Source organism: Maniola jurtina, chromosome 19 (genome assembly GCF_905333055.1).
Source record: "Maniola jurtina chromosome 19, ilManJurt1.1, whole genome shotgun sequence".
In the NCBI taxonomy this organism is placed as follows: Eukaryota; Metazoa; Arthropoda; class Insecta; order Lepidoptera; family Nymphalidae; genus Maniola; species Maniola jurtina.
Window position 1 is genome coordinate 2,720,647 of NC_060047.1, and position 20,345 is coordinate 2,740,991.

Genomic DNA, 20,345 nt, shown 5'->3' on the forward strand with positions numbered 1-20,345 from the left:
CGTAGACGAAATGAGTCCCACACCTGAAATTTTGGTATTTGGTGCAAAGCCTGACCCGACCCCAAATATTAAATTAGAAATTCAATTAAGTTATTTTTTCATGTGTGTGTCCGTATATCAATAATTAATCTGATTGGTTTGCGAAACACATCTCCGCCCTGATGTATACCAGGCCTAAAGGCTCCAGTAGCATCTAGCATTTGGAGCGGCAAAGCGCGATGCGACAGAATAGGCTCAGACGAATATATCGAAGCGCTTCGTCGCATCTTTTGCGCTATTGCGACTTAGCGGAGCGACGGGTAAAGGTGAGTTCTGTAGTCAGTTCAAGTACAATCCACAAGATGGACGAGGAAAAATTAATAGCTCTTGTATATTATATTTAGAAATATATACCTAACTTAACAAACAAAAATCTCTCCCTATTCATGCCGACAATTTGGAATATCCCGAACCCAACTAGATCCCTTTTTAGGGTTGCGTACCCGAAGTGTGCCAACGGGAGCCTGTTATTAAGACTCCACTGTCCCTATCCGTCCGTGTGTCAGTCAGCGGGCTGTATAGGCAGTCACGGAGAATAGAATAATATGATACATATAGAATGTGTATTTTTGTCGCTATAACAATAAATACTAAAAATTTCAAAATTGCCGCCACGAAAATTAATTAAAAATAAATAAAGTGTTATTTCTTGAACGATGGTACGGAACCCTTTCAGTGCGAGTCCGAAACGCACTTGTTATTTCTCTCTAATCTTCTGCCCCCTCCTCCAGGGCCACAATCACTTCTTCACTGAATAATTCGTCCATTTCGTTAATCAGATAACCAACAACGGAATAATTCAGCCGTTTTTTTTTTAAATAAAAATAGCGAGATAACAAACGAGCAGAGCGAGTTCATTTATTTGCTCGGTCTTTTCACCTGATGTTAAGTGATTACCATCGTTGCATTCTCAATACAGTGCATTTAGGAAGGGCCGCGCCGCTCGGCACCTATATATTACGGTTCTAGCTTATGAATATAAACGACTTGCGTAACGCTACAAAATCTGCTCCTAGACATTATTACCAAAAAAAGGTAGATTAATATTACATATAGGTACATAAATGATGTCAGTTACTCTCACGGCACTGCACAGTGGGGCGAGACTGGTTATATTCCTTGAAACGTTCAGGGGTGGAATGGTGTCACTACGCGAGCCGCGGCCGCTTCGCGTCGCGCTCCTCGGACGAGCTCGAGCTGCTCGACGAGCCGCTCGACGCGCCGCCCTCTTCCTCCTCGTCTGAGTCGCCGTCGTAGTCTACCAGGCCCTGTGTGGTTGAAAATATTTGTAAAATAACATTCCCAAGGAAGAATGGTATGAAAGGTAAAGATAGTGCTTCCCTGTCCACTTATTCTTTCTTTTTCTTTACTGTTACAACTTTCTGGTAATTAAAAAAAACTGATAATGGTACTGATTCTGAGTGCAACACAATTTTAGAGTATTCACATCTTTATCTTACCAATTTCATAAGAAAAAGACAGACAAACCTAATTTAATTTAGAACTGTCAAACCTCGTGACTTTAGGTGCCAGTCGTGAGCCTATTGTTTAAAGTAGAGTGCACTATTTAGAGTCTTTAAATTTATAATTCATTTTCCGTCCTGTTTAGCAATATTAAAAGGCAAAAGATGCGGATACTTAGTTTAGAGAAAAACATCAGAATCGACGCCATTGGTTATCTAAATGAACAGGAATTTGGTGCTTGTTGAATGTGCATCTTCATGTTTTCAAAACTTGAAAACATGTGCTCGCTTCGCTCGTGACTTCAGTATCTGAATGCTTGTTGAAATAATTACGCGCCCTTAACTATGTGCACTTGCACTTATAATCTTTCATTATATTGCTATTTGCATTATTTTCAAATCTAGTAACTAAACTTTAAAAACGCTACCTGAGCGACGAGTGCGACGCCTTGCCTACGCTCAACAGCTTAAATACTTAAAAGTTAACGCCATATAAAAGCCATCTTTTTTTAGCATCCAAACTGCTACAAACCAATTTTACTAATGCCTAACCCGACCGTGTATAGCACGCCTAGCGCCTAGCCCGTTTGCAGTGTGGGTAAGGGAGGCGGTATGTACCTGAGTGAGTAATCTGGGCGCGGATACCTGAGCGTCGGTGTGCGGCACCTTTGCTGCGCTCAGCGGCACGCGGCCCGGCCCATTCACGCTCTCATTAATGCCTACCCCGACCGTGTGTATAGCACGCCTAGCGCCTAGCCCGTTTGCAGAGTGGATAAGGGAGGCGGTATGTACCTGAGTGAGTAATCTGGGCGCAGATACCTGAGCGTCGGTGTGCGGCGCCTTGCCTGCGCTCAGCAGCACGCGGCCCGGCCCGTTCACGCTCACGCTCTCAGCGCCAGAACACACTTTCTTTTCCACAATTTTGCCTGGAAAACAGAACAACCTGTATGTGAGACAACTATATAATAATTGTAGCGCAAAATTTTTGAGTACTAAAGGTCCAAATGAATTCATCAGTTCTATGGGTTACAACTAAAAAAGGCACTAAAGAGAAGTGTAATTTTTTGAAGTGGCAATTAACAGGCCATGCTTGCTGTAGGAGCGATGGCCAGTAGAGTCGGAAAGTTCTAGAGTGGAGATCGCGAATGAGTAAGTTAATATGGGGCAAGATTCATATTAGTCCAGCCTTCTGGACCGATGACCTGAAGAAGGTGGCGCGGAGCGGGTGGATGAGGAAGGCGGAGAACCGTGTTTGGTGGCGCGCTCTTGGAAAGGCCTGTGTCCAGCAGTGGACGCATACAGGCTGAATGGAATGGAATGTCTAGCAGTGTACTCATGTTGGAGGGATGAACTCACCGATAGCGTCTAGCGCGTGATGCGCGTGCGTGTGCGCGTGCGGCTGCGCGGCGTCCAGCGGCGCGTCGTCTTCCAGCTCGTCGTCATCATTGAACCACATCTCTTCCTCCTCGTCAGGCTGCCGCGCCTCCCGACGGTATCTCGTACGTAAGAGCGATGGCACCACCGCTTCCGCTACCCCCACGCTACCACTCACTGCAAAAAAACCGGCCAAGTGCAAGTCAGACTCGCGCACTGAGGGTTCCGTACTCGGGTATCATTTCCGACATTTTGCACGATAAATAAAAAACCATTCTGCATAAAAATAAATAAAAATCAGTTTTAGAATGTACAGGGGAAGCCCTTTCATATGATACCCCACTTGGTATAGTTATCTTACTTTGAAAAGGGATCCTATAAGGGTTTCGTTATTCCTTTTGAGGTACGGAACCCTAAATATAACAGATCGTCATAATTTTAGCAAAATTATTTATGACTAGATGATGCCCGCGACTTCGTCCACGTGCATTTAGTTTTTTTTTTTTTTAAATCCCGTGGGAACTCTTTGATTTTCCAGGATAAAAAGTTGCCTTGAATGTTTGTACATATTCCACATCTTGGATCTAGCCCTAGTTATCTAAGATGTTTTAATGGCGATGGAAACCACTGTTAGGGAACCTGCATGCATAAAAGTTCTCCATAATGTGTTCCGAGGTGTGCCCAAGTCTGCATGTCTGCACTTGTCCAGTGTGGTGGACTATAGCCAAAATCTTATTTTGAGAGGAGACCCACAATGATGATGATTTATTATACTCACTCACTAAACTTTCACAAACACTTACACTGTCGTAAAGCCTATACGATCAACCCATTTCCTTCCCACTACTGAGTCTCCTCTCAGAATGAGAAGGGTTTAGGCCATAGTCTGCCACGCTGGCCCAATGCGGATTAGCACACCTTTGAGAACATGGAGAACTCTCAGGCATGCAGATTTCCTCACGATGTCCTTCACCGTTAAAACAAGTGATATTTAATTGCGTAAAGCCTAGGTTAGGTTTTAGCTATTTCTTGTTACTAACCTCTATCCCTTTCTTTTAACTTGTCCTGATGCTGGTCGTACCGCGTCTTCAGTGCCTTGAATGTTTGTACATATTCCACATCCTCTAGGATCTTGCCGTAGTTCTCCACAACGTGCGAACACAGCGATTTGATATCTTCCAACTTTATAAACTCAAATAACTCTAGTATGGCGGAATCTAATAAATTATACCTGAAAATTATGGAAAAATTAATGAAAATTAAAAAAATATATATATTTTTCTCTTTACATTGCCTTAAAAGTAAAGAACGGTAACAATTGCGTTAGTAACAAACTGACAGCAATGACTCCAGCAATGTGCGGAATTTCAAATACTTTTGTACATAACATAATATTTGTATATCAAATCTTCGAAAAGTGCAACCACCGAGTTTCTTGCTGGTTCTTCTCGGTAGGAAAGGCATTCCGAACCACTGGTAGACTATGCATTTGACGATTCAAAAGTACTTGTAAGTACTTTAATTCAATAAAAATATTTTTAATTATTAACCCCCAACCCAAAAAGAGGAGTGTTATAATTTTGACGTGTGTATCTGTCTGTGGCATCGTGGCTCCTAAACTAATGAACTGATTTTAATTTATTTATTTTTTGTTTGAAAGGTGTTCTTAGCTATAATGCAAGAAAATCGGTTCAGCCGTTTGAAAGTGATCAGCTCTTTTCTAGTTACTGTAACCTTCACTTGTCTTGGGGTGTTATAAATTTTTAATTTACACTTGTAAAATTTTTAAAAGGCATGTTTTTCCACTCTAACTGTGATAGTGTACAAAAGTTTGGTGCTAGTACAGATTAAAATTAAAACTTATCAACCTTGATCTCGGTTTTATTGAAATATGACCCTGAAGTTGTTTACTACAAAATTATGAGAAACCATCCAGTACAATCCATCCAATGCAAAGGAAAATATAAATAAGAGAATTTACATTTATTTTATAAGATTCTGTAAGAATTCCATGTTGCAATTTTTGAAGTAAATAACTAACAATCCATTTGTTAAGTTACAACAGTAAAACTAACCAAATAGAAGAATTATTTTTACAAGTTATAACTTTCATAATGTGCAAGTTTAATAATGTTCTTCTCAGCCGAATTGTGGATGGGTAGAAGAAATTTGTGGTCGAAATTCAGTTGGGGAACCGGCTAATCTCAATGAAGATTAGCAGACTATATGAGATAATATAGTGCATAAAAACACTGCTATGGATGCCAACTAAGTGAAGCTGAATGAAGGGACTATCGAGTCTTTTGAGCTCATTAAAAAACTAAACACACCCTTGACCCCTTCATATTAATGATTGAATGATCTCCCACCCTAATGGGGAGGACCCTTTGCAATAATGTATAATTTTTTTACTAATATTGGTAAAGAATTCCAAATCAGTTCAATTCTTTTACATGTACTTAAACCATCTTCGCATTATTGCCTTTTTAATGACACTGGTTTGCCGCACATTGGTTGGATAGTTTCAAAGTGTATAATCGGCATAGGTAGAAACATTTTTTGTGTTCTATATATTAAGTCCATTAATTAAAATCCAGTATTTTTTAATTGTTACCCACCTGCCATTATTTCTAAGGAAAGCATCTATGACTGGTGCGAATAGATTCCCCTTGATGATGTATCTGTTGTAGTACTCATCTTTTAGCGCGATGATTTTCCTCATAAACCTCAGCGCGCCGAGAACTAAGAATGTGTGGGTCGATCTCATAAGCACTAGTATGCGACGGAGGAGGTCCTGAAAATGTAGATATTTAAGCAACATATTAATTTGTTGTAAACATTAATTCATTGGAAAGACAGAATGGAACAAATTTTTTTTACTAGATCATGCACGCGATTGCGTCCGCGTAAATCCCGTGAGAACTCTTTGATTTTCCAGAATAAAAAGTAGCCTCTGCCCATCCCTAGGACACAAGCTAACTAGCTAGCTAACAGAAATAAATTTAATCAAAATTTGTTTAACGGTTGAGCCGTGAAAAGCTAGCCGACAGACAGACAGACGCACTTTCGTATTTATAATATTGAAGTATGGATAAGATGACAAATTTCTTGATTGCTCTGAATGATTTCATTCAGAATGATTTATTTGAAGTTCTCATGGGTTGGTCAAACAACCTACCTTATTTAATATGCAGGTTTTGATATGGTATGTGTGGTGTTCCACACAGAAGGACAGTAGTTCGAGCACCAGGCCCAATAGCTGTACGGTGTGATAGTCCTCTTTTAGTGGCTTTTCACCACTCGTGTTTTCAAGTAATGGTGCTAAAACAGAAAATACATAAGTTAATACAAAGGTTCTTAATAATTAGATTTTGAGACATAATATTTTAATACCTGTATTCACAATCATTACTATGAGGTCTCACAGTGTGCTCAAATGCAGTGTAGGTTGGACCAATCAGATCATTGTAAATTGACGTGACATAGTGATCTGATTGGTGGAACCTACACTATGGGTTAGAGTGCACTGTAAAACCTCATAGTAATGATTGTGAATACGGGTATAAGAGATTCCAAAAATAAGTGACTATTTTTTGACATACCTAATATTATGTCATATGGATAAGATGTTAAAAAGTAACAAAAAACTGCTCTTAAGCATAGAGGAGCTTTGGCTATAAGATTTCTAATAAAATTGTTATTTTTTTATAATTTTGTGGTTTTTTTTTTGTTTTGAGTGTCAAAGGAGCAATCAGAATGATTTGAACTAATAACTTCAACTAAGAATGTTTTAAATCTCTTAACATCATTATCAAATTAACAAAATTTTAAGTAAATTAAGTCCAAAACAGATTCAAAGGTAGGCTTTATTCGTTTCCAGTTGTTTGTAGGTAAAAATAGCAAATGAAAACAAAGGGATGTGTGCATAGGTAATTACTAAGTACTGACCTCTCAAACTGCGCGAGAAAAAAAAAGTGGACTAATATATGAATCCCTCACTAGCTTAGACATCTCTAGCATCACCTTTCACCTCATACCATCAAATAAATTGATAAATCGCCCACTGCGCAGGTATAAGGTTCCAACAAATAAATTTATAAATCGCCCACTGCGCAGGTACAAGGTCAGAGGTCTTTTTTTACGTAAAACTATAATATTATTGAAAGCAATACATACCTATTAGCGTCTGTATACTATGTTTGTAGAAGAAATTAAGGAAGTCTGCCCGTTCACTTTTATTGACCGATGCTAGCATACTCTCTGGATCCAGGAGGATACGTAGGACTCCCATCAACTGCACCGCACCACCCAACTCGGGGTCATGGTCTCTAAGCATCTGTTCTATCACTATATTTAATAACATTTGTTCCTGGAAAACAAAGTTACTAATAAGAATGTTTTTTTTTTTTTGTTTTTTTTTAATTTTTATTCACTATAGGCAAGCACTTGACCACAAGTTTTCATTAGTTTGGCTAAAAGGTTAACAAGTAGCTTCTCGCCTTAAGGCGTAAAAGGCGCACGATACGCGGCCGATACAACCTTGTTATCATGAACTGAAAAACCTATTTTTGAGGCAAAACGGCATTTTTTAACATTGGCTTGCAAAAATTTATTCAAGTATTTTTAATGATTATTTCTTTAAGCAATTAGTTAATAGGTACCTTCGTTGCAGCTAGGCACCGAGGACAAACCTCTGTGGTTTTTTCGTTAGTTTAAGCTTTTATTTGTATGTATTTTGTTTTGATAATAAATTAAAAAAAAAAAAATGTGTCATATAAATTTTTGTTTTTGCATGGTAGTGAGTTAGCAGCTATGAAGAGATCCCAAGTTTTCAAATCAAAGATAATAATAAAGTAACTTACCTCTTCTGTATTGTTAGCCTGTTGTAATGTATAGTCTCTGACTACTGACGGTGAAAACTCAACAATATACGTCAAAATGTCTATAGATGCAGTCTTGGTTTTCTGATCATCTATACTTAATGTAATCTCTAGGGCTGGCAGGATCCTCAGTGAAACTAGCGTCTTATAAAAAGCATCTTTATCTTGAGGTTGAAGATTTTGTGAAAAATTACAAAACTCCTTTAAAAATAGTACTAAATCTCGCCTCTTGCTGTCCTCAGTTTTTTCGTCCATTAACATTTTGAATAGATCCGTCAAAAATTTCTCATCCTCCTCTATAAGTTTCACTATTTCTACTTTGTTAAAAAATATAAAACTTGACAACGTGCTTAGCAAATTGTCCTCAAAAACTGTAGGTGTCGGTAAAACAATCTCTTGTATATATTGAACTCTGTATGTTTGATGTATCTTCGCTAGCAAATCTTTATTTTTAATAGGAATGGCCTCTCTAAATTTCGCTAGCTCTCTGAGGTACTCTCTGTGCTTTTTGGGCTGCGGCAAACTGGGGTCGTACTCTAAACAACCGACCACATCAAAAATTGTATCGTCAGCAAACATAGTGTCAAAAAGTGTGTTCTTGTTCAAGAGGAATATACTTTTGAATATCTCATAGAGATGGTGTAAGCCCTCAACATTTTCAATGTCCTCACACATATGGAAGAGGTTAAGGAGTTTTTTTATGTAGTGCTGTGATTCTAACGCTGCTGCCAGTTTATCTTTTCTGTTTGGTGAGACAAGACAGCTGTTCACTAGTTCACTTATGTCCTCTAATCGTCCCATTTCACATGCTGGAAGCTCTACAGGCTGCACACTATCTGACATCTCATCAAAACGCTCATCTTCCGATTCTTCAACTATGTCTTGTGTAATTTCAACCGATGGATCTTTGCCTTGAACCTGCAAAAAAAATAAGGTCACCAAGTGAAATGAAATGTTGATGTGAAATATATTTCTTAACAGGAAACTCGTAATTAAGTGTTGCATACTTTTTGGCTAGCTTCTCAATTTTATAGCTATTATTACATTTTAATTGCTTCATTTTAAAAACAAAATGAAAAATGCTATCAGCATTTACAGTTAACTTTGAATAAGTATTCAATTTTAACTGAGCAATACACAAAACATTATGGCTAATTCTGTTGTACACAATATTGCAAACAAGTCTATAGCTTGTGCTATCCTTTTCCGCTAGGAGCATTATGAAAGGGATAGTATTTGAGATTTGGCCTGTCATTTTAGTTTAGAGATTGTGTATATAAGAATTAGCCACATTATCTAATAAAAATTGGTTTTGCCAGTCCATTTTATAAACAAGAAAAGGATGTACAAGAAAAAATGATACTCTCATGAATGAATAACATTTAGAAGAACTATGAATTGAACTATACAAAAATATATTATATGGACATTTTTACAGGATATTTTTTTTTACCTAGACAATAACTAAGTTCATATTAAGTTAAATAGAGACAATTGGATGTAAATTAGTAATAGGTAATCTTTATATTGTATTACCTGACATATTTTCTCCCATATTTCATCGCAGCCAGCTTTCTCTTGAAAACTTAATGCTAAGTCAAAATTATCACCCTCTGACCATACTATCAGAGTGTCTTGCTGTTTTTGATAGGCTGTGTCAGGTTGTATCTTGCTTTCTAGCAAGAGTGTGCCGTCGGATTCTGCCCTCACCAGCAATGAAGTACCCTTCAACCTTTCCACGTAACATGACGACACATGGCCCGTTCCTCTGTCGTCCCACTGTCGGTCTGCGTTCAGAGCGTAAAGTTTGACTCTTCGTCTAGTGTCTGTCATGTTAGTCAACGCAACTGTTACTATATAGTCAAATAATGAATCAGATATTCGGGCGCTAATCTTATGCACCGGCTTATTTGTTTATTTCACTCCCATTTGTAATAAAACTTGTACGCTTCTGCAACAATACATTCGATATTACTGAATATTATAAATCTCAACACTCAAAATAATCACCAGCCCTATAATTACTGTAATTAGAATCGGTTGATGTCTTACGTTTCGCATCAATCCGTCCATTAATTTGTAAAATACACTGTTACATTACTTTATTCACTCATAAAGTTGGTTAAAATCGGTTCATTGATATTAAAAATTAATTTTTTGAATGACAATGGATCGCAAAATTATCGGATATCACAAACAAAACAATACAATCTGTAAACCTTTCACTACACTTTGCAAACTTACATAAATACACTAAATTAAACGTAAATAATACTCTCATGGTAAAAACTTTCTATTATTAAGATATTTACCGGATTACACATTATAGAATCGTCAAATTGACGTACCTTCAAAATATTAAAACATCAGATAACGCCATATTGGATTCACAACAACGCTTCGAATAAAGGGGTTCTCAAATCAAATTTTTAATGAGCGGCAAATTCAAACAGTCATATTTTTCAAGTATATTTCTTTATTTTTATTCATCTGAACTTCTGAAGATCTTTGTATTTCATTATCAGTTGTTTGAAAACAAGCTTTAAACTTTTGGTTTAAAATTATAAATGAAGCGAAAGAAAAATAAAGGAAATTATACGAAATAAAACAGATGAAATAAATTATGAGGATAATAGACAAAAGATAATATGGTCAGCCATAGATAAGGACAGATCTACGGTAGAAACGGGTAACATTGACACAGTAGTGGGGATTTTTTTAAAACCATTAAAAGTTTTATTATAAATGACTAGTTATACGTTTTTATGTATTTATATAATTACTATGCATATTTTGTGGCATTAGATGCTCCAACTGTAATTTTTTGATGAAATGTATTGTTTTGTTTTAAGATTATACACTAGTTATATTCTTAATTATTAAGACACAGTACTTAAATTCCTTAATTAGGGGCCAAGAGGCGCAAATTTGAAAATATAGCAAATAATTTCATATTAATAATGACTTTTGGGGTGGAGACCATGGATTTGTGGGGTTAGAATGACAGATTCTTTTTTAAGGACCTGTCATCCCGTCTTGTGGAGTCCACGGGTGATCGGAGGTCTGGCAGTTACCTTGGTCAGCATAATATTAGTCTAGTCCAAAGTCTAGCCATTCAACGAGGTAACGCAGCCAGCGTCCTGGGCACCCTGCCTCGTTACAGTTACTTGGATGATAATATGTATGTATTTTTGTTTCGTGATATTTATATTTAAGTATTTATAGTATTTGTGAATATTGTCATTGAATAAAAAAAAATCCGAATCTACAATAATTAATAAGTAATACCTAATTAATTATTCCTTAATTATAGTACTTTTTGAATATTTTTCAATATTATTGTCGAACAATGGTCTCGGCCATACTTCGATATATTATTACCCACAATATTTGAGTAGTTTGACTAACTTGCAATGTTACCCGCGACTACTTTATAAGTTCAATGGAATCATTTTTACTGTTACTGAACGAAATATTTTGGCTGCCATTTGCTTTTATCTGTCAAATTTTTGATGTTTGATGTTATTGAATAAAAGTTTGAGTTTTTTGGAAAATCTCCTCGTTTTTAAACAAATTTGCGTATATTAATTTTAAAAACTACTAGATTTAGTGTCTGTAAGCAAGTTTACAAAGTTATAAATGCAAGAAAGGTTCCACGAATCGTCTAGATTATAATGTGAGAGTTAAACTCGATACTGTAAAAAAAAAACTTTTTGAGTCTCATTACTCTCATTATATGGGTATTCAAGCAGTAATATTTATTAAACTACCTCTTAAGGATGTTTTATTGCCGAAATAGCTTGAAAATTGCGTTTCTAAGTAATTTTCTTTGAAAAATAATAAGCAATAATTAGTCTGTGACAGATGTCATTGTATTTGTCATTGCATAGAATTCTTATCTGCAAAAGCAAAATAATACGTATTTTGTATCAAATACAAACAATATACGCTGCAAATTCATTAAGAAACCTTCTTATTTCAGTATGAAGCAAAGGGACCAATTTAATAGCTTCGTGATTCACAAAAGAAATTGTATTCATTGTTAGGTGGTAAAATGAACACAGTATGTCTTATTTGAGTGCTTCAGAAAATGTGGGGTAAGCCCTTGTTAAAATCAACATTCTAATTAGATGAACTGCACTTTTGTTCCATAAGTTATTGCAGATATTGGTTAAGTTATAAAATAACTGCCGTCCTCGTGTTAACTCTTGTATTAACCTGCAACTTTCCACTTCAATCTGATTGAACATAACATTTGTTATGTATGTTACATGCCTTAAACTATCTTAAAACCAAGTGAGCTGGTAGCCAGTAAGGAATTTTCAGGCAATTGAATTGTATTAGGCTATCAAATTAGTAAAAAATTAACAATAAATAGTTGTTAATGCAATATTTATACAGCAATATCAATTCATATTTTAAATTGGAAAGTTGCAAGTTAGCATTTGCAGCTACATAATTCCATTTAGAATTTGCCAAAAGTGTCAATGGCCTCTATTATGTGTATATGATTTTATAATAAATAAATTTTATTTTTATGAAAAATGATTTTACACCAATCATTAAAATCAGATAGTACCAGAATAGAAGTACCAGATCTTTTTTCCATGCATATGCAAATTGTAGAACTAATTCCCTTGGACTATGTTCATGGGCAGTATCAGGTAACCCGCCTGCTTATGTGATCACTATTTATGTATAGCACCAAAGAGCAGGGAACCCCCAATATAATATAAGCAATATTGTCATATCTCTTATGATTTAAATCTTTTCAAGATCATAAAAATAAAATTAATGTTTTTTTTACAGTTTCAGTGGTATTACCCAAAATATATCCGATGGCAGTTGTGCAACTCAATACAAGATGGCAGTTGACAGTGTGTCAGGCTGCGGCGGTGAGGTCATGTACATTCACGACTCTGACAATGAACAGTCGTACATACCTCACATCACGGACAACTACTTCCATACCAAATTTAAGATAGATCCCAACGAGTTATACACATTTCACGACTCTGATGTTATTGCCGGAGAGATAACTGTCAGTCATACTGAAGATAATTATATCTATCCTGATAATAATGATGTTAAAACAAAAACTATAGACAGTCCAAAACAAACAGAACCAATAAGTTCTCCTCATTTGACTAATGGAATTGTCAAATCTGAGAAAGAAGTTCTAAATGGGCACTGTAAACCAACTTTGAAAAAGGTTACTTCAAATCATAGTGAACCGAAAACAGTAAATGCCAAAGTTTCAAAAGCAAAAACTAATAGTAATAGTTTATCAAAAGTAACCGAAGTGCGCCGTTTAAGCATTCCGAGCCCTCAAAATCAAAATTTACAGAACTCGAGTAATTCTAGTTCATCAACTAATATTCAACCAACCAATGTAAGCACTACTAATTCTACAAATGAAAAAGGGGCAGGAAAAAAAAGTAGTTCGGAAACATTTTTGGATGTCTTCAAGAGAGAACAAGGGCTTACTGTGAATGCTTTGACGATCAAAACTGAACCCAGCAATTCTAGTTCACTTATTACACTCAAACCTCCAGCGCCTTCTAAAAAGCCTGCAGCAGGTATGGTTTATCTTATACTGTATAATGTGTACATGTACATACTATAACTAAGTAATTTATTTTTAGAGTTCCTTGCCTCAAAAGGGAAAGTGGAACCCTTATAGGATCACTTTTTTGTCTGTCTGTCTATCTGTCAGTCCGTCCATCTGTCTGTCTGTCGTGTCTGTTAAGAAAACCTATAGACCTAGAATCATGTTTGGCAGATAGGTAGGTCTTAAAGCACAAGTACAGGAATAAATCCGAAAACCGTGTATTAGTGGTTAAATCATACAAAAAAAATTAAAATGTGTGTATGAAAACTTTAATTCACTAAATCACATATAGATGGCGCAGACCATTATTAACTTGCAGAGTTATAGATAAAGGTGTTAGGTATATCTTGTACGATGGTATGGAACCCTTTGTGTGTGACTCCGACTCACACTTGACCGGTTTTTTGTTTCAGTGAAAACATCTAACCCAAGGCCACGCAAAGGCCGAGGGCCAACTGTTCATGAGGCATTACAACGGATACCGCCTCAATCACGAGCACTAGCGCTACCAAACCTGAGATGGCATGCACCAGGGGAAGAGATGTTCCAATGCGGGCCTCTGGACGGAAAGACACCCAACACCTTCCGCCAACTTGACAGTAGCAGTAGCGATGACGATAATATACCGGAAATTGGTAAATAGACTTTGCCAATCTTTATAAAAAATAATAATTTAAAGAGGTAAGAAATTGTATGTATAAAAATTTATTTTGAATGAATGAATGATGAAATATATTGTTTGTGATAAATTGACCTTGAATAATATTAAAAGGCTTCTGAAAGGTAATGATATTAATATTTATACTTATAAGTTGCTAATTGATGTCTGCTGCATTGGAGACGCTTTCTTGGTCTTTGTTTTATATATTTTTATTCTGTGCCCTCTGCATTTAGTCATTTATGTGGACTATAATGAGATTATTCTAGGTCTTTAACTCACGAAAAAAATCACGTCAATCGATTGTCCTGTTGCGACGTGATTGAAGGACAAAACAATAAACCAACAACCAAACACGCTTCTTTGCATTTATAATGTGGTGTAGTATGTAGATAGTGACTAGCTGATGTCCGCATCTTTGTCTGCAAAGATTTAGGTTTTTAAAAATCCCACAGGAACTCTTTGATTTAAAATAAGTAATAAGTAAAATTTTGTCAAAACCGGCTTAGCAGTTTAAGATAAAAGGGTAACAAACAGACAGATATTTTCACTAGATGAAGCCCACAACATAATAATCAGGTCTTAAAAATCTATATCTATGCAAAATGTCCTTCTGTTGTGGAGTGTTTGAAGGACAAACTAACTTATAAAAACTCGCATTTATACTATCAAGTAGTATACTATCTCAAAGAAATGTTATTATTCCCAGACTTAGGTGTTGGTCCAGTTTGCGTAGAGGAAAGTGCGGCGGAGACCCGCGGGGCGAGGCTAGCGCTGCGTAGAGCGGCCCTGAGGCGAAACGTGGCCAGGGCTGCCACCTCGCTACAACTCGCCAAAGACCATAAAGAACATCGAACACTGGCCTCTCTTATCAAGGTAATGCCTTCATTATAGAACAATACTCAGAAAATTGGCACATTTTTACCGACCAATCTCCTATGTATTTCCCTCAAGCTACTCAACACTGGCGAAATGCATTGTGCTGGTCTGGCACTACAAAAAGCCACCAAACAAGAAAAAATGAAGAAGAAGATTACCGTCATGCTTATATACAGGATATCTACAGCGAATACCCACTATTAAACTATCATAACCTATTGACACCTAACCTTTAAATATCATAAATTCAAATTTTTATTCTTAAAAATTTGAAAAAGGGGTTTTTGGCAAGAAAAAACGATATGTGTATTGAAAATGTTTATTTGTCAAACTATGTATAGTTTTTTTATTACAAAATAGCGAGCAAACGAGCAGGTTGACGACAGGTTGACATGGCAATCGGGGTATGAGGCGCACGCCCGCACGTCACCCGCGCCATCCCACACTGGGTTAGCGGGGGAGCTGTGCGGGCGTGCGGGGCGTCTCCGCCCTGATTGCCACGTCGACCTGTCGCGAATTATAACTACGCCATTTTATTATTTTTGACATTAATTGAAGAAACATAATATGTAAGATTTTTTTTTTTATTACGAAACGGAACTGCATTACTACAAGCTTATATTTCTTGATACTTTTCCTTTCCAGACAACTGTCGAAAGTGACCTGATGACTATTAATTTGTCTTACATAATGACTATTAACTAATATTATTGTATGAATAATCAAAACATAGCGATCTATTGTTTTGCTTCCTACAGAAACAGCTGAGTCAAAGTTCGTTGTGTCGTATCCCGCCTCAGACTATGAATCACTTGCTTGCTATGAGAGGAATGTCTTCTGTATTGACTTTGCAAGAAAGGAGAAGATTAAGGTAAGAGCATGCAAACTTGGCCACTTGTGCGATGTCATTTTGTTGTGGTCTGTCATCTATACCTAATTACCTACTATGCTAATCAACGATACAAATTGAGATTTACCTAGTTTAGAATAGAATAGAATAAAATTTATTCGTTGAAACCGACACATAAACATAGTATTACAAATAGTGACGCTTATACAAAACTAAAAATAAAAAATAAAAATAAAAAAAATATAAAATTTAAAATATAAAACTTAAAAACTAACTTAACTTAAACAGTGTATTATGTATGTATTATGTGTCGTGCCAACGAAACGTTTAGCTGTGTGTAGTATTAAGTTTCGTACGTTTATTCGTACAGACAAAGCGGTTGGTCGGGCGGAGAGAGTGTCCGCCCAGAAGCGGCTACGTGTGCTGAAGAGCGCTGCACGCAAACCCCGCTGCCGTGCAGTCGATACTGTCTGTCGCACGTGACGCTAGCGCCAGAACAGAGGCTATACGCGGCCTGTGCTGCAGTGTTCGCGGGCGGCGAGCGCTGCAAGCAGCCGCTGTTGCCGCTGCAGGAACAAACTCCACTGTGTGCTGAACACGCGTGGAAGCGGGTACGTCGTGTCACTTTTCCTGGTCCTATGTTAAGGACAGTCAAAACCATGAATATGTGGTAACGCACGAAACGTTTTGCGTCATCATTCCTCATACGCATGGCTAAGGTTTGGAATACTCTTCCGCGATCTGTGTTTCCTACCAATAATTACAATCCGGGTATCTTTAAAACAAGAGTGAATAGGCACCTTCTAGGTAAACGCGTCCCATCTTAGACCACATCATCACTTTCCATCAGGTGTGATTGTGGTCAAGCGCTTACCTATAGTGAATTAAAAAAAAACATCACAAAAGAATTAGATCGGTAGGTAGTTGCAGAGTAAAAATTTGGCACGTTATCTCAGTCTATCCGCCACCAATACTTGGAATCGCCACAGACCTATGGACCAGTAATCTTCATCGGCTCAACGGTAAGTGACGGTTACAGTCGTTACTTCCTGGCCTAAGCTGTATCTACGCAACATAGTGTAACCGAATATATAATTACTAAATCACATAAAGATGGTGCTGTCTGTCACTAACTTGCAGTACAGTGTTGTACAGATGTTGGAGCGCTAAATTCTTAGTTTACTAGTATGAGATTTCTTGTACGATGGCGTAGACCGGTAGTAAAAATACAAATAGAGCTTGTAAACTTTTGGTACTTTAAAACAGCTCGATAAAAGATGGCGGCCTTAAAACAGCAGTTTTGCTTTGTGGCCATTTTGAATACGATTGGAAGTAACGTTTCGATTTCTAGGATAACTACGAGATGTTGAGTCGGGAGAGTAAGCCGGCGAAGGTGGTGCGCAAACGCGCGTGGGTGCCGAGCGCGCGCGCGCCGCGCCCGCCGCGTACTCCTCGGCGCGCTAAGCGGCGCCGCAGGCTCGTGCCCAAGCGACCGCCCAACCACTCGCAGTCGTTGTCCGGTGAGTGATGACTGACTGACTGGACGACTCGATAACTACACGATACTGAGCAGGGAGAGTAAGCCGGCAAAGACGGTGCGGTGCGCAAATGCGTGCGTGTTTGTGCACCTTGGTGCACCTCGGTGCGCCAAGCGAAACATGGTCGCTGCAGTCATAGTTCACGACAGTTAGAAAACTTGTAACGAAAAGTCGAGGCTTTAGTGTCATTGGCAAAATTGCCCAACACACTCAAACAAGTTTTCACTTTAAAAAGTAATCTGTTAAAAAAAAATGCTCGCTTCGCTCATATTAACTTGTTCTCTCGTTCTAGAAATCAACGTATGTTCGAACTCGTCAGCGTACGACAGTTCAGAAGACACTGCAATGGGCGGTCTGAGTGAGAGCGAGTACATGACTGCGACTAACTCACACGGGCTAGGTATGTATCCAAAACAAACAAAATCAAACAATATCTTTTTTTTTCAATTTCCATACAAGTTAGCCCTTCAGCGATCACACTTAATGGTAAGTGATGATGTAGTCTAAGATGGAAGCGGGTTAACTTGGAAAGAGGACAGTTTCATTAAACCCTTAGCTCTGATCGGTTTTTCTGCGGCATCATACCGGAACGCTCAATTTGCCGGTAGGGTGATAAGCGACCGCGACCCACTCTCATACTTCACCTTCCGGCCATTGTGTATGCTCTAGTCATGCATCAATAAATCACCCACTGCGCAGGTACAAGGTCAGAGCCTTTTAACGAGGCGCCAAATATGTAAGTCAATACGTCACCCACAATGCAAGTTCAAGGTCAGAGATCCTTTGACACCAACTGTAACTTGAATAAAGTACCAGGAGAGCATACGAGCATAGGGAGTTAGGCTTAGGTACTACAGAACTTTCCATACAATACGTTTATGTACCAGAGCATAAAGTCGGCTTACACGCAGCATGACGAAGAACTTTACGAGCATGACAAGTGAAAATATATTTTTTTTCTCAGAAGTGGGCCAAGTTCCGCCGGACGACATTCTGGACCCGTCAGTACTGAACCAGATACCAGATGAAGCTTTTACAGAGTTTTTTAACCAAGGTAACATTTTTGAAGACAATAATATAGCAAGAAACAGTTAAAAATTATTTTGCTATAATCCGCCAACAGAAAAAATCTGTATGGTCAAACATGCAGTTACAAGCTAAGCACCGCTTACCTCCCCAACCAAGCAATAAAGCCAAGTTCCCAAGCAAGCACTGCCACCACCACTCACATGCACCACCACACAAGACTTTTCCACTACTCTCGACGCACGTTTCGCCCCTCATGGTATGAATCGGCCTTAAAGAACATAAAATTCGCCATAATTTATATTTTTTAAGAATTTCATGTTTCAGCGGCTCAACCGATTTTGATAAATAATACGTCATTAGATTCGTCTTGATGGCGCAAGTGTCATTGTGTACATAGAATTCCTAAAAATTCAAAATGGCGGATTTATGTGCTTTAATGTGCAAACTTTTGAAAAAATTCCACTTGCAAACTGTCTACTTATTAGCGACCAGATATGTACATCAGTTTCTGTTACGCTATTGAATTTTCTTTCTTTAGCGGAGAGTGGTACAACGTTTGGCGAAGGTCTGGAACTGGCCGCGGCGTTGGAAGCCGTGTTGGACGAGCGAGCTTTGGACATGGTGGACGTGTTTCCACAGTCACACGTCCAAGTTAAGACCAAGGTTAGTGACGGATGGAGTAAAGATACCCTATATTGGTGCGTATAAACGCAACGCATATAATTTTACTGCGCACGAAACCATAAAACCCCGGTTAAGTGCGAGACGGACTCACACACAAACGGTTCCGTTCCATAACATAGTGAAAGAAATAAATTTTTTTTTTTTATTTTCATAGTGGCCATTTTGAATTTTTTTATTATTTATATATGACTCTCTACCTATTACGGTTTGTGAGATACAGTCCGCTGACAGATAGACAGATGAACCGATAGCGGAGGCTTAGTTATAGGGTCCCGTTGGCACCTTTCGGGTACGGGACTTGGGACCTTATTACTACGCCTCGGGAACTATTTGATTTAAAAACGTAACCTATGTCCTTCCCCGGGATGCAAGCTGTAAGAATTTCAAAGCAATATCAATTAAATGACAGACAGACACACTTTCGCACTTATAATATAAGTATGGCTTCATCTTGAAACCATTCGGAATATGCAAATTATTTGAATACCTAGCAAACTTCACCGGATACGTGGTCCTATATTTGACAAATGATTTGCCAAATGGGTTTCCAAGGAACATGAAGTATTTATCCATTTACAGATGCAGGTACCGGCCGCGGTCACTATGGAGATATCCTCGAGCGCGCCTTCATAACATAATAACTCACGTCTTATGCTAAGCTAAAATAAACCTTATGTACTATATACTTAGGAACAAATTCGTTAATCGTAGTCTCAAGTTTCTTCATGCTTTAAGTTCTCGTGTGTATGTCTAGTGGATAGTAGGATTTTGGTGAGAGAAGTTTTAAAAGTCAAGTGTTTTAGTATGAAATTGTGAGATAAGGGAGCCCCGATAAATTATTTTGGAAAATAATGTCGATTTTATTTTATTTATATGAAAAATCCATGAATCAAAGTGTAGATTTTTAGATTAATTTTTAAAGGTAAATTAATTGGCATTTAAATTAATGTTAGTTTTGTAATAAGTAAAGTAGTTACGTCAGTATTAATAATAATTATTGATTTTTTTAATACAATACTGAGCACGCGTCACTTTGCAGCCTTGCATAAGAATATCCCTATCCGTGGAAAGAGGCTAGTATAGCGCTCTCTCTGTTACGCAATCCCATACAAATGATAGAGACAAAAATCTCTAAGCTAACCCTTTTGAGTCACCAACCAATTTTGAGTCACCAACCAATGACAAACTAAATTATGGTGTTCATAAGTGAATTTCAAATGTTTAGTGTGTGTATTTTGTATATTGTGTCTTTCCAGGCTAGAAACTAACCCTATAAAATAATACAATATACTCTTATAAAATTATCCAAAAAAAGCTATTCGAAATTCTCAGCTATCCCC

At 37.6% G+C, this 20,345-nt stretch overlaps 2 protein-coding genes across 7 annotated transcripts; one reads left to right on the plus strand and one right to left on the minus strand.

The window, feature by feature from the left end:
• Positions 1-857: 857 nt before the first annotated feature.
• LOC123875015 (serine/threonine-protein phosphatase 4 regulatory subunit 3) lies at positions 858-10,237 on the minus strand. 5 transcript variants are annotated; one of them, XM_045920641.1, is made up of 10 exons: positions 10,105-10,237; positions 9,293-9,707; positions 7,739-8,674; positions 7,053-7,245; positions 6,055-6,197; positions 5,495-5,670; positions 3,917-4,107; positions 2,859-3,053; positions 2,295-2,428; positions 858-1,307 (listed from the first exon to the last, which is right to left on the minus strand). In XM_045920641.1, the coding sequence occupies exons 2-10, from the start codon at positions 9,587-9,589 to the stop codon at positions 1,188-1,190; spliced, it is 2,385 nt and encodes a 794-aa protein (XP_045776597.1). In that variant the 5' UTR covers positions 9,590-9,707; positions 10,105-10,237; the 3' UTR covers positions 858-1,187. The 5 variants fall into 5 exon arrangements, with proteins under 5 accessions (XP_045776597.1, XP_045776602.1, XP_045776600.1 ...); XM_045920646.1 differs by having other exon boundaries at positions 2,322-2,428; positions 10,105-10,236; XM_045920644.1 differs by having other exon boundaries at positions 10,069-10,155.
• A 1,031-nt stretch (positions 10,238-11,268) lies between these two features.
• Positions 11,269-20,263, plus strand: LOC123875023. 2 transcript variants are annotated; one of them, XM_045920657.1, is made up of 12 exons: positions 11,269-11,432; positions 11,739-11,853; positions 12,566-13,335; positions 13,781-14,002; positions 14,735-14,901; positions 15,663-15,775; positions 16,125-16,365; positions 17,106-17,274; positions 17,585-17,692; positions 18,257-18,346; positions 18,860-18,984; positions 19,585-20,263. In XM_045920657.1, exons 2-12 carry the CDS (start codon positions 11,822-11,824, stop codon positions 19,636-19,638), a joined length of 2,091 nt encoding a protein of 696 aa, XP_045776613.1. In that variant the 5' UTR covers positions 11,269-11,432; positions 11,739-11,821; the 3' UTR covers positions 19,639-20,263. The 2 variants fall into 2 exon arrangements, with proteins under 2 accessions (XP_045776613.1, XP_045776614.1); XM_045920658.1 differs by lacking the exon at positions 11,269-11,432 and having other exon boundaries at positions 11,467-11,853.
• The last annotated feature ends 82 nt before the right edge of the window (positions 20,264-20,345 follow it).